Source organism: Notolepis coatsorum (genome assembly GCF_963971535.1).
Source record: "Notolepis coatsorum genome assembly, chromosome: 8".
NCBI lineage: Eukaryota > Metazoa > Chordata > Actinopteri > Aulopiformes > Paralepididae > Notolepis > Notolepis coatsorum.
The window spans coordinates 72,012,390-72,026,110 of record NC_140172.1 but is presented as its reverse complement, the minus strand read 5'-3'; the positions used below and the strand labels follow the sequence as shown (position 1 = coordinate 72,026,110).

The 13,721-nt window shown below is 42.1% G+C and overlaps 1 protein-coding gene across 1 annotated transcript in view; it reads left to right on the top strand.

The window, feature by feature from the left end:
* Nucleotides 1-13,312, top strand: part of casq2 (calsequestrin 2) — a 65,130-nt gene extending 51,818 nt beyond the window's left edge. The window contains exons 7-11 of the mRNA XM_084319593.1: nucleotides 1,107-1,152; nucleotides 2,733-2,787; nucleotides 6,672-6,772; nucleotides 8,634-8,708; nucleotides 12,062-13,312. Coding sequence (XP_084175719.1) covers nucleotides 1,107-1,152; nucleotides 2,733-2,787; nucleotides 6,672-6,772; nucleotides 8,634-8,708; nucleotides 12,062-12,385 — 601 coding nt within the window. The 3' untranslated portion in view covers nucleotides 12,386-13,312. The remainder of the gene's footprint in view (nucleotides 1-1,106; nucleotides 1,153-2,732; nucleotides 2,788-6,671; nucleotides 6,773-8,633; nucleotides 8,709-12,061) is intronic.
* The last annotated feature ends 409 nt before the right edge of the window (nucleotides 13,313-13,721 follow it).

Below are 13,721 nucleotides of genomic sequence, written 5' to 3'. Positions count from 1 at the left end.
GTTGACAGTATAACGGTATTTGACACTACTTCGTTTTCCAATACAAATTACAATGTGATATGATTTCTTGTAATATTTCCATGTTGCAGTTTAATAAAAAAAATTCTATTTCCTTTTTTTAATACTGCTGCAAGGAACAATTATTATTATTATATATTCTTTTACAATATAGTAATACTACTACTACTACTACTACTACTACTACTACTACTACTACTACTACTACTACTACTACTACTACTACTACTACTACTACTACTACTACTACTACTACTACTACTACTAATACTACTACTACTAATACTACTACTAATAATAATACACTTTATTTGTATAGCACATTTCATACAAGAATTGCAGCTCAAAGTGCTTGACTAAAACAAAGCATAAAATTTGATCAAGAGCAATGCATAAAGTACAGACATGAAATAAGTATAAAACGAGCATCAATATAGACAAAGTCAAGTAGTATAATACTGTGGCAGCAGTATAGTACAAATCTATACCTTTGCATGGATAAACTATTGTATACCTTTGGTATACCTCCCAGCCTTAGTATATATGCCATTTCATTTAAAATATGTTTATTTTTTTTATTCCACACCACATCACAGTAAGACAAGCGATGATAGATCTGTTTAGAATATGTTTTAGAAAATGTTTACAATACTATATCACAACACACATCTTGTTCACTCATCTCCCAATTTTGTACACAATTTTGTTTCTCGTTTGTTGTGTCTGTACTGTTGTTTAGTTAAATATGTATAAATAAGCTTTACATGTGTCACAAGTGCAAACATGTTCAGTAATGTATCGCAGGCGTGCTTTTGCTCGCTGAACTACACAGGGAACGGAACAGGGAACGGAACCTCTGCCACATGTCACCCACTGAGTAACACAGGATCTGCAGACAAAGAGTTCTGATGAAAATCCACACTTATAGATAGAGATGAATACTAAAACAAATAATATAGTTGAATTGACAACTAGAAATTTGCAGACATTTGACAAAATGTGACACATAAAATGAGAAAATAAGTCACTAGATGACTGTATGTTTGGGCCATTCAGTTTACAGAACAAGTGTATTCTGTGTTTTCCAGACCCACCCTGAGAAAGCTGCGTGCCGAGGACATGTTTGAGACCTGGGTGAGTGAGAATTGTTGGATGATTCAACGCATAGAATGAAAAGTATAGAGTCTGCATGGTTCTATGCTCATAGTTCATCTTCATTTATCGACTGACAAACACATGGGAACAAACGAGAAGTGTGCAGACACTTCCATTTCATTAATCTGTTTGTGTCCAACACCTTATTTATTTTAGACCTGTGATGTTTGCAGACTGTTTACTCTCAAGTATTATATCAAGGCATTGTATAGCTTATATATCATAGCAGCAGGCAGCAGCAGTTCAGGAGGTAGAGCAGCAGTCCAGGAGGTAGAGCAGCAGTTCAGGAGGTAGAGCAGCAGTTCAGGAGGTAGAGCAGCAGGTAGAGCAGCAGTTCAGGAGGTAGAGCAGCAGTTCAGGAGGTAGAGCAGCAGTTCAGGAGGTAGAGCAGCAGTTCAGGAGGTAGAGCAGCAGTTCAGGAGGTAGAGCAGCAGTTCAGGAGGTAGAGCAGCAGTCCAGGAGGTAGAGCAGCAGTTCAGGAGGTAGAGCAGCAGTTCAGGAGGTAGAGCAGCAGTTCAGGAGGTAGAGCAGCAGTTCAGGAGGTAGAGCAGCAGTTCAGGAGGTAGAGCAGCAGTTCAGGAGGTATAGCAGCAGTTCAGGAGGTAGAGCAGCAGTTCAGGAGGTAGAGCAGCAGTCCAGGAGGTAGAGCAGCAGTTCAGGAGGTAGAGCAGCAGTCCTGGAGGTAGAGCAGCAGTTCAGGAGGTAGAGCAGCAGGTAGAGCAGCAGTTCAGGAGGTAGAGCAGCAGTTCAGGAGGTAGAGCAGCAGTTCAGGAGGTAGAGCAGCAGGTAGAGCAGCAGTTCAGGAGGTAGAGCAGCAGTTCAGGAGGTAGAGCAGCAGTTCAGGAGGTAGAGCAGCAGTTCAGGAGGTAGAGCAGCAGTTCAGGAGGTAGAGCAGCAGTCCAGGAGGTAGAGCAGCAGTTCAGGAGGTAGAGCAGCAGTCCTGGAGGTAGAGCAGCAGTTCAGGAGGTAGAGCAGCAGTTCAGGAGGTAGAGCAGCAGTTCAGGAGGTAGAGCAGCAGTCCAGGAGGTAGAGCAGCAGTTCAGGAGGTAGAGCAGCAGTTCAGGAGGTAGAGCAGCAGTCCAGGAGGTAGAGCAGCAGTTCAGGAGGTAGAGCAGCAGGTAGAGCAGCAGTTCAGGAGGTAGAGCAGCAGTTCAGGAGGTAGAACGGTTGTATGTCACCAGCAGCACCTCAAAGTGTCCTTGAGCAAGAGTTTAGTTGATTTGTTTGTGCAGATAAAAATGTAAAGCTGTTGTATTTCGAAGAGACAGAGAATATTACAATTATAATATAAAACTCAAATAAATTGAAGAAACAGTTTAACTAGTGTGTGTGTGTGTGTGTGTGTGTGTGTGTGTGTGTGTGTGTGTGTGTGTGTGTGTGTGTGTGAGTGAATGTGAGGCATATGTTTTAAAGCAATTAGCATAAATGCTCTATATAAATGCAGTCCATTTGACAGTTCCATCCCTAGCATGACCATGAGGGTGTATTGTGTATGCCTTGTGTAAAATTAGATTCAAGTAATCTTCTTCTAATTATCTTTTTTTAAATATATTTCTCAGGAAGATGATATTGAAGGGGTCCACATTGTGGCCTTTGCAGAAGAAGAGGACCCTGGTGAGATCATCATCATTTTCATGATCTGTCTTCCTTGAGCCTGTGGAATATTACATTAGACGTCACGCAGTACAAATCTGTAGGCTGCGGACGGTTACATCAATCTGTCATTGAACGGATATCAATTTGATGGAAGGTGTTTCTGTCCATTTGTTTATTTTTAAATGTGAACCTTTGCGGAAACAACCGAGTGTGCACAGTTTCAAAAGTTCACCCCCTCTATGTCAAAACAGACACAGCGTTAACCCTGTCCAACAAACAGATGAATTAAAAACAGACAATGTGTGCTACCTGTGTTAGAAAAATTCAAATCCATCCTGAATCAGTTGTAATTATGACCAAGCCTCAACAAAGCATTCTGGTTAACAGCTGACAAAATTAACAAAACGGACAAAAGCATGACATTTCATGTGATGCCGAAGCTCCCAGTGTTCTGACGTTCTGTGTTGAAGCTCTAATCCCAGTGTTCTGACGTTCTGTGTGTTACAAGATACAAGATACTTTAACGCCACACAACGATGGTTGGTGGTAATTGCTTTCGGTACAGCATGTTAATTAGCACTGCAGACTAGGGCTGGGCGATTCTTGCTAAAATGTGAATCACGATTTTTCTCTCTAAGATTTGAGATCACAACTCTCTCACACGATTCTTGTTTTTTCAATAAAATCATTTATTGCACTCTTTCTTAAACAGACAACATAACATATATGAAAGTGCTTGACTTAAACTTAAACATAACATATATGAAAGTGCTTGACTTAAACTTAAAAGTATCTTGTAACATACAAAATAACTCAAGTCAGACTAGTCATCATTTAAAAAAGTAAAGTAAAAAAAAAAAAAAATGTAAAGGGGAACTATCTTATAAATGGCCTTTTTGAGTGTTTAGCATTGTTTCCTAGCTATGTGAACTTATATTAATATGATCTATGTCTCTAATTCTCATATTGGCGCATTCTTCCAATTCTCCTCTCACAATATTCACCCTCACTGAACTGAGTCATCTGAAAATGTGCTGATTTGTGATGTCAGAGAGACTCAGCTGCATGATAATGTGGCTGTGTGGCATCAGGCTCATGATGAGCTGCACACAGTGGTTGTAGCCCAGGCTCAAAACGGCTTAAGATCTTGAGGTAGAAAAATGCTGTTTTTGAGGACTTGATTAGAAATACAAAACAATGAATAAAATTAAAAAAGAAATACAGAGGTGTTCCATAGACTCACAGGAATTGTGTAAAAGTGCCCAAATGGTGAAAGAAATAGTAAAATAGTTCCCCTTTAATAGAATCTTTTATTTTTGTATTTTTAATTAAAAAAAAATCATCCTAACTTTTTTTATAGCGATTTCTTTTCGATTAATTGCCCAGCCCTAACTGGGACATCAACATGAAACATCAAACGCCCCGCTCCCACCTCCCAATCCCCACAATAAATACATAAATACATACAGGACAGTCACATATAACAGTGTCAGTCAGTGTCGGATGCTTGCCCGTTGGGCAAGGGGGGGCGGGCCAGGGTTGGCGGCACGGTGGTGTAGTGGTTAACACTGTCGCCTCACAGCAAGAAGGTCCAGGGTTCGAATCCCGCTTGGGGACCAGGTTTCCATGATGCCAGTTACCCAGGTGGGGTATCTCCCAGGCCTTTCTGTGTGGAGTTTGCATGTTCTCCCCGTGCTCGCAAGGGTTTCCCCCCCCGATAAGATAAACCCAATGGAAAAACATGCACAACAACAAGATCGCTAACGCTGTGGCGTCCTTGACGAAGACGGACAGGAGCACTTGGATTGGTCCCCTGGCGCGGCTCACGTGGCGCCTGTCTGCTCCCGGCTGCCCTTGGGGGGGAAGGACGACGGGATGGGTTAATCGCAGATACGCATTGTATGCATGGTTCGCATGTGTGCCAAATGGTGACCTCGGAGCAGGTCCTAAATTATATTATTATTATATTATTATAGGGTGTTTAGTGTTCGGACTGCTGTGGGCGAAAAACTTTTTTTAAAGCTCTAATCCCAGTGTTCTGATGTTCTGTGTGTTGAAGCTCTAATCCCAGTGTTCTGACGTTCTGTGTGTTGAAGCTCTAATCCCAGAGTTCTGACATTCTGTGTGTTGAAACTCTAATCCCAGTGTTCTGACGTTCTGTTTGTTGAAGCTCTAATCCCAGTGTTCTGACGTTCTGTGTTGAAGCTCTAATCCCAGAGTTAAATCAAATCAAATGTATTTGTAAGGCCCGACAACACACGTTAATGTCCCCATGGGCCGGACACATCTTCTTTAAACAAGTCAAGAAGAAATAAATCAAGAACAAAACAAGAACACCATTCGGTCCAACAAATTTAAAATAAATGCAAAATAAATTAGTGCAAAATTCTGACATTCCGTAGTGTTGCAGCTCTAATACCAGTGTTCTGACATTCTGTGTGTTGAAGCTCTAATCCCAGTGTTCTGATGTTCTGTGTGTTAAAGATCTAATCCCCGAGTTATGATGTTCCATAGTGTTGAAGCTCTAATCCCAGAGTTTTTACGTTCCGTAGTGTTGACGCTCTAATCCCAGTGTTCTGACGTTCTGTAGTGTTGAAGCTCTAATCCCAGAGTTCTCATGTTCCGTAGTGTTGAAGCTCTAATCCCAGTGTTTTTACGTTCTGTAGTGTTGAAGCTCTACTCCCAGTGTTCTGACGTTATGTGTGTTGCAGCTCTAATTCCAGTGTTTGACGTTCTGTGTGTTGCAGCTCTAATCCCAGTGTTTGACGTTCTGTGTGTTGAAGCTCTAATCCAAGAGTTCTGACATTCTGTGTGTTGAAGCTCTAATCCCAGTGTTCTGACGTTATGTGTGTTGAAGCTCTAATCCTAGTGTTCTGACGTTCTGTGTTGAAGCTCTAATCCCAGAGTTCTGACATTCCGTAGTGTTGCAGCTCTAATCCCAGTGTTCTGACATTATGTGTGTTGAAGCTCTAATCCCAGTGTTCTGATGTTCTGTGTGTTGAAGATCTAATCCCCGAGTTATGATGTTCCATAGTGTTGAACCTCTAATCCCAGAGTTCTTACGTTCCGTAGTGTTGATGCTCTAATCCCAGTGTTCTGACGTTCTGTTGTGTTGAAGCTCTAATCCCAGAGTTCTCATGTTCCGTAGTGTTGAAGCTCTAATCCCAGTGTTCTTACGTTCCGTAGTGTTGAAGCTCTACTCCCAGTGTTCTGACGTTCTGTGTGTTGAAGCTCTAATCCCAGTGTTTTGACGTTCTGTGTGTTGAAGCTCTAATCCCAGAGTTCTGACATTGTGTGGTCTTGGTTCATCCTAGATGGTTATGAATTCCTGATTGCACCATACAGTTCAGTTATAGCACCACTACCTTTCATGTTGGCAAGTGCAGGAATCGTGGTACAAACCCTTAGAGCTCTAGTCCTAGCTGCATTCACCCTTAGAGCTCTAGTCATCGCTGTATTCACCCTTAGAGCTCTAGTCCTTGCTGTATTCACCCTTAGAGCCTTAGTCCTCGCTGTATTCACCCTTAGAGCTCTAGTCCTCACTGTATTCACCCTTAGAGCTCTAGTCCTCGCTGTATTCACCCTTAGAGCCTTAGTCCTCGCTGTATTCACCCTTAGAGCTCTAGTCCTCACTGTATTCACCCTTAGAGCTCTAGTCCTCGCTGTATTCACCCTTAGAGCTCTAGTCCTCGCTGTATTCACCCTTAGAGCCTTAGTCCTCGCTGTATTCACCCTTAGAGCTCTAGTCCTCACTGTATTCACCCTTAGAGCTCTAGTCCTCGCTGTATTCACCCTTAGAGCTCTAGTCCTCGCCAGCATCAATTACTCATGTTGGTTAGTTTTTCTCATGTATTGTTGAGTTCCTAGAGATTTTAAACAGCTTTTTGTTTGGTTCTTCTCAGATGGTTATGAGTTCCTGGAGATCCTGAAGGAGGTGGCTAGAGACAACACCCACCACCCTAACCTCAGCATCATCTGGATCGACCCTGATGACTTTCCTCTGGTGAGCCATGATGGCACAGACATACAGGGAGGCAGACTGGCAGACAAACAGGCAGACAGACAGACAGGCAGACAAGCAGACAGACAGACAGGCAGGCATGAAGGCATAAAGGCATAAAGACATGAAGGCCTACAGGTGGCATGGTGGTGCAGTGTTTAGCACTGTTGCCTCACAGCAAGAAGATCCTGGGTTCAACCCCCAGCAAGGGACCTTTCTGTGTGGCATGTTCTCCTTGTGTTTGCATGGGTTTCCTCTGGGTACTCCGGTTTCCCCCACACTATAAAAAGACATCCACGAGTTGGTCTCTTGATCAAGGTACTGTCATTACAACTAGAGTTGGTCTCTTGATCAAGGTACTGTCATTACAACAGGAGTTGGTCTCTTGATCAAGGTACAGGTACTGTCATTACAACTGGAGTTGGTCTCTTGACCAAGGTACTGTCATTACAACTGGAGTTGGTCCCTTGACCAAGGTACTGTCATTGCAACTGGAGTTGGTCCCTTGACCAAGGTACTGTCATCACAACTGGAGTTGGTCCCTTGACCAAGGTACTGGCATCACAACTGGAGTTGGTCCCTTGACCAAGGTACTGACATTACAGCTGGAGTTGGTCCCTTGACCAAGGTACTGACATTACAACTGGAGTTGGTCCCTTGACCAAGGTACTGACATTACAGCTGGAGTTGGTCCCTTGACCAAGGTACTGACATTACAGTTGGAGTTGGTCCCTTGGCCAAGGTACTGACACTACAACTGGAGTTGGTCCCTTGACCAAGGTACTGGCATTACAGCTGGAGTTGGTCCCTTGGCCAAGGTACTGACATTACAGCTGGAGTTGGTCCCTTGACCAAGGTACTGACATTACAGCTGGAGTTGGTCCCTTGACCAAGATACTGACATTACAGCTGGAGTTGGTCCCTGGGCGCTGCACTGTGTGGCTGAACCACTGCTCCTAAATGGTTAGGATAGGTCAAATGCAGAGGATTAATACAAATACAAATAGATTGGCAGAAGGGCTGGCAGACAGGTTGGCACTAGGCAGTCAGATGTAAATACATAGAGAAAGAAAGACCAGAACAAACACCTGGAGGATTGAAGTCTATTTATTTTTGTCTGTTTTTTTTTCCATGTCAAGTTTTAACAATTAGCCTGTCACATCCACACTGTCACACTGTCACATCCACACTGTCACACTGTCCCACTGTCACATCCACACTGTCACACTGTCACATCCACACTGTCACACTGTCCCATTGTCACATCCACACTGTCACACTGTCACATCCACACTGTCACACTGTCCCACTGTCACATGCACACTGTCACATCCACACTGTCACACTCACACTGTCACACTGTCCCATCCACACTGTCACACTGTCACATCCACACTGTCACATCCACACTGTCACACTGCCCCCACATCTTTTGAGTTTAACGTTAATTTCTGAGGATGTGCGCAAAGGACACATGGCTCCGCCCCCTTCTGCACCTGGACCATCAGTACAAACCTTCTCTCTGTCTGTGGCTCCGCCCCCTTCTGCACCTGGACCATCAGTACAAACCTTCTCTCTGTCTGTGGCTCCGCCCACTTCTGCACCTGGACCATCAGTACACATTTTCTCTCTGTCTGTGGCTCCGCCCCCTTCTGCACCTGGACCATCAGTACAAACCTTCTCTCTGTATGTGGCTCCGCCCCCTTCTGCACCTGGGCCATCAGTACAAACCTTCTCTCTGTCTGTGGCTCCGCCCCCTTCTGCACCTGGACCATCAGTACAAACCTTCTCTCTGTCTGTGGCTCCGCCCCCTTCTGCACCTGGACCATCAGTACAAACCTAACCTTCTCTCTGTCTCCCTCAGCTGGTCCCATACTGGGAGAAAACATTCAAAGTGGACCTGTTCAGACCTCAGATTGGAGTTGTCAACGTCACTGATGTAAGTCCAACACAACCTCATCCAGACACATCTGTAGTGATAAAAAATGGTAAATGGCAGGGGCGGACTGGCAACAAAAAGCAGCCTGGGAATCTGCGGTCAAGCGGCCCCCATTTGTCCGAAATAATGTATCAAGCTAATCAATCAATCAACGAATCATCAAATAACAAAACACAATCGCTAATTTACCTTTGTGTCAAGTTAATATGCAAAACAATGGGTCTCATTTTCAAAGGTTTTCTTAATAGTGCATACAGAACATATCTACCGTATGCTGCTCGAACCTTTCCCTGTCTTTCTCTGCCTCTGGTTCACCTGTTTGTTTAAATTGCATAAAACAGATAAAGCATAAATTCATGATGAATAGTCCATCTGAACATACTATGCACTATGGCAGGAGTTCCCAATACATTTTCTGCCCGGTCCACTTTCTAGGATTCAAATGACTTGGCGGGCAAACCCCGACCTCCTCACCCCTCCCTCATTCAAAATGCAGACATAAGCTATGCAGTGGCGTTGCGTGGGTACAATTATTTAAAATGTTTACAACCTATGTTTTGATAATGTGTTATTAGATCTACAACCCGTTGCAATATGGAACCGTTATGCTATAAGGCCTATTTCACTAACAGTGCACAAAGAAAGTGTTACAAAAGAAAGTGTTACAAAGTGGCAGAATAAATTCAACCACATCGTCTATGTTTGGATTCCTTAAACTGGAGTGAGTCCACATATCATATTGCATGTAACAACAAACGTTACAGGACAGTCACAGTGTAACTCCTCTCGGTTAGATAAATAATGCAGACGTTCAGGTTGAGCTCAAGTGCACATTTACTGGGCAACAACCTCTTTAAATCACAGAACAGACAAACAGACACATTACTAATTGCTTTAAACAAACTTATTGTTACCAAAAAGCATTACAATAACAGCGTTGTGATCATATAGTATGCATTAGTTCCCATTACGGTTCCACCAATGCAATACAATGATACTGTAGCTCTTCACACAAAAACACAGAATATATTTCCAATCAGTTACAACAGCACAATAAAATACAAGGTAAAGTTTTTGGAATAAAGTTACAAATCACAAGCCTTAATGAATCTGCAGAATATGCCCCCCGGTCAAGGCTAGATAAATATCCTTCCTATCCCACCATGCCTATAATCATCAGTTTCAGCAAAGATGGAAGAAAACATAAACTAAACCGAGTTAAAGCACACAGGTGTGTGTGAAATGAAATAAAATCACTCACCACATGCTACTAAGAAGGAATGACATCCTTCTCTCTTTCAATAGCAAAATAGCCTCCATCGCTTAACCGATCCAGTTAACGTTGTCCCTTACTCCCTCAATTGTTGTTCAAATTGATTATGAAATCGTTCCTTTATGAAACCATCCATAGTTTAGCTAGCTAAAACGAAGGCTATGATGACGTTTAGCTTGGTCTGAAGCCAAATCTCATCTGCTTCCCTTGGTGGGTGTTTTGATGTGCACTGGCGAGGCGGAGGCATTGGTGGAGGTGTTTCCTGTTTCATAATAAAAGTTCTCTGCGCTACAAATTTCATAATAAAAGCGGCCGCTATTGTCATAGGAGAAACATACATAGTATGTTTTCTTTTCCGTGTTTGATTAATAGAACTTTGCTGGGCCAAATTAAAATACCTGGCAGGCCTGATGTGATGCCACTTTAGACACTTAACACAATTTATATTTATTGGTAAAGAATTTGCACTACAACTCATACCTCATTACACCTTACTGTAAATTGTACCTAAATTGTACCTCATCCCATTTCTGCATTGTACTGTATATTGTATTGTAACTCAGTTACTTTTCTACTCTGCATTGTATATTGTATATATTTAACACTTTTGTATACGTACTTGACTTCTATTTTATACTTATTTTATACTTATATATTTTTAACTAGCACAATCTCTGGAGCAAAACAGAAAGAAGCATTTTGTTGTAATGGGGTGTTTTAGGAGAGGTGTAGGATTCAAGTGCAGGACAATGATGGGTGAGAGAGAGACGAGCACGAGTCGAAGTTGCAGATAAACAGGCTTTTACTGAGCAGCAGTAAACAATGAAACAGGAACGAAGCACGGAACATAAAAGGTGCAGCCAGGCTGGCTCAGAGGGGAAACTAAACAGGCTAGAAACGGACTGAGACTCGAAAAACAAGAACACTAGAATAAACTCACAAACAGAACGTACAAGGGGGAATACCACGAACGGCAGGAATGGCATGGAACACGAAGGCATCACGAAGGATAATACAGAGGGCTTCACGAAGACATGGTAGGCAGTACACGGGGTGAACAGAACAGCACGGCGGGATACAGGGGTAGACAGAACAGTGGCGCAACACTGGTAACAGGGGGGCGGCACGTATATATACAGACACTAATTATTGACAAGAAACAGCTGGGGGCTGACAGGCTAGGACACAGGAAATCGATACAACACTGGGAATACAGGACTAGACAGGAACATATGAATATGAATACACACAGGGCTAGACTAGGACATATGAACATACTGGGGAGCACACAGGACCGATAACAGATACATAGGGAGTACATTAGAAATTACAGTCAACAGGCTCCAGACAATAGGTAACCACAGGGTGGTAGTACCGCGAACAGGCCGCCGGAGGGCGGCAGAGGATTGTCTATGTTCAGAGAGTTCATGAGTCCAAAGGGCAGATTGTGACACATTTTATATAAAAGTATTCTGTACTTTTGTATGACAACTAATAAAGAAACTTGAACTTGCCCGAAAATGAGACTCAGATTGAACTCTGCCATTGGAAAGAGGAGATTTGGCCCGATCCATAGATGTGTGACTTGGCCATAATAAGGTCATTTATAGGCCTGATATTCTATATTCTATATTCATATTTCAAAATGTGTCCGGATGGCAAAATGCAGTACTGTATCTACAAACCCCCCTGTAAATCATCTGCCCTTTATTCATTTGCTTAGATCTTTTGTACACTTGATCTCAAGAAGGTGTTGAATGAGCTCAGTGGCGATTTCCCACGTCTGGTCAATGTTAGCATGGTGTTATTCACCGTCAAAAAATAAAATAAAATAAATAAAGATATTCTCCTTTGGTTCATTACAGTTTACTCAAGCCTAGTAACAGACACAATATTCCCGACACTGGGAATACATTCCCTGAGATCCATAGATGTCCCTAGATACCACGAACACACAAATGGACCTTGTAGAAGTGGAGCAATCTTCCATATACTTAGGTATGTCTTTTTAGGCAAATTTTCTGAAAATATGGCAAGGGCTTAATAGGTTAAACCCAGCTCTCTCTGTTCCTGTGCGCAGGCCGACAGCATCTGGATGGAGGTGGATGATGATGACCTACCCACGGCTGAGGAGCTGGAGGACTGGATCGAAGACGTGTTGTCTGGCAAGGTCAACACTGAGGATGATGATGACGATGATCATGATAATGATGATGATGATGATGATGATGATGAAGATGATGATGATGACGACGGCGATGATGATGATGACAATGATGATGATGGAGATGACGACGATGATGATGATGAAGATGACGACAATGATGATGATGATGTTGACAATGATGATGATGATGATGATGATGATGATGATGATGATGATGATGATGATGATGACGAATAATTCATAAACTATAGTAACTGTTGATTCCTGCCAGGCTGTTCAGGCTGAGTAGAACAGACCTGAAGTCTCTGTACACAGAGTGCATCAATGACCTCAGTCTCTACTACTGTCTCATCTGCATTGTAACAAAACCATGACAACGAACCTCTCAAAATACTGTTGGAACCCGATCCTCGTTTGCTACCAATGATGTCGTAGTTCGGTAGAGTCCTGTCTCAGCACAACCCATGCTGTTTTACTGGATACCTGCAGCTCCAGCTAGTTAGCCTCGAAACTGATGTAAAGTAAATCGGGCCACATTACAATCTGTACACATTCATTTATTTAAAGCATTTATTTCAGGGCTCGTACAGCCTGACACATGAGCCCGTTGACTTGACATCATTCTGTAGCTAACAAAGCAGAGCTGCTGGTATAATGAACAGCTTGTATCATTCTGAGAAAGGACTCTTGGTAAGTAAGTAGGAAATAGGGCTATGAATTAAACTTTTAAAATAGTTTAAATGTTCCTTATTAAGTTTACTCTGATGCCAGCAATCATTTTGCAATAATATGTCTCAGAAGATCTTTTTAGAATAATAGCTGTGGGATTTGTGTGGAAAGGACATTCTGACAATAACAGACTTTCCACTTATAAACAATAAAATGTACAATGTCATTATAATTAAGTAGAATTACATATTCATTACATGTACAATTACATCAAGAGACATTATCAGTCTGTTTCAGATTCTTATCATCAGGCAATCCAACATACTGGTTGATCATCCAGACCAGAGTAATGGAACTAGAGAATTTAACCCAACTATAGAGTACCAAGTCAACTATACTCGTCTACCAAAAACAGCACTTTCTATTTTCAACTTAATTTCTTTTATGTTATAGTCGGATTTGATCATATTCAATTAATTTCTGTGGTTCGTTGCCCTCAACATCAATAAAATAAACCAGGTCATATTTGTGTCTTTTTTGTGTTCTATCCTGTTCTGGAAATGGGTGATGGCTAATGGAGATCCGAATAAACTAAACTAAACTATCTTTGATTTGAAAAGACACAGAAGATACAATCCACAGGTATGTGATTTCTTCATTTTTAACCGGATTTCGCACCTACAATAACGATAAAAAAAGAAAAGAAAATTGTAAATAAAATAATTATAATTTCTTTTTTTTATTATTATATTGAGCTTTATGTATGTTTTGATCAATTTTCCACCTGGTCTAAGCGAAACGCGAAAGCAACATTTATCAGACCTGCTATTCTTGCATAACAGATTTTCATTGGCTATCGATAATGTTAGCAGTTTTGTTGAGTGGCGCAAGATGCTGTAAAGAC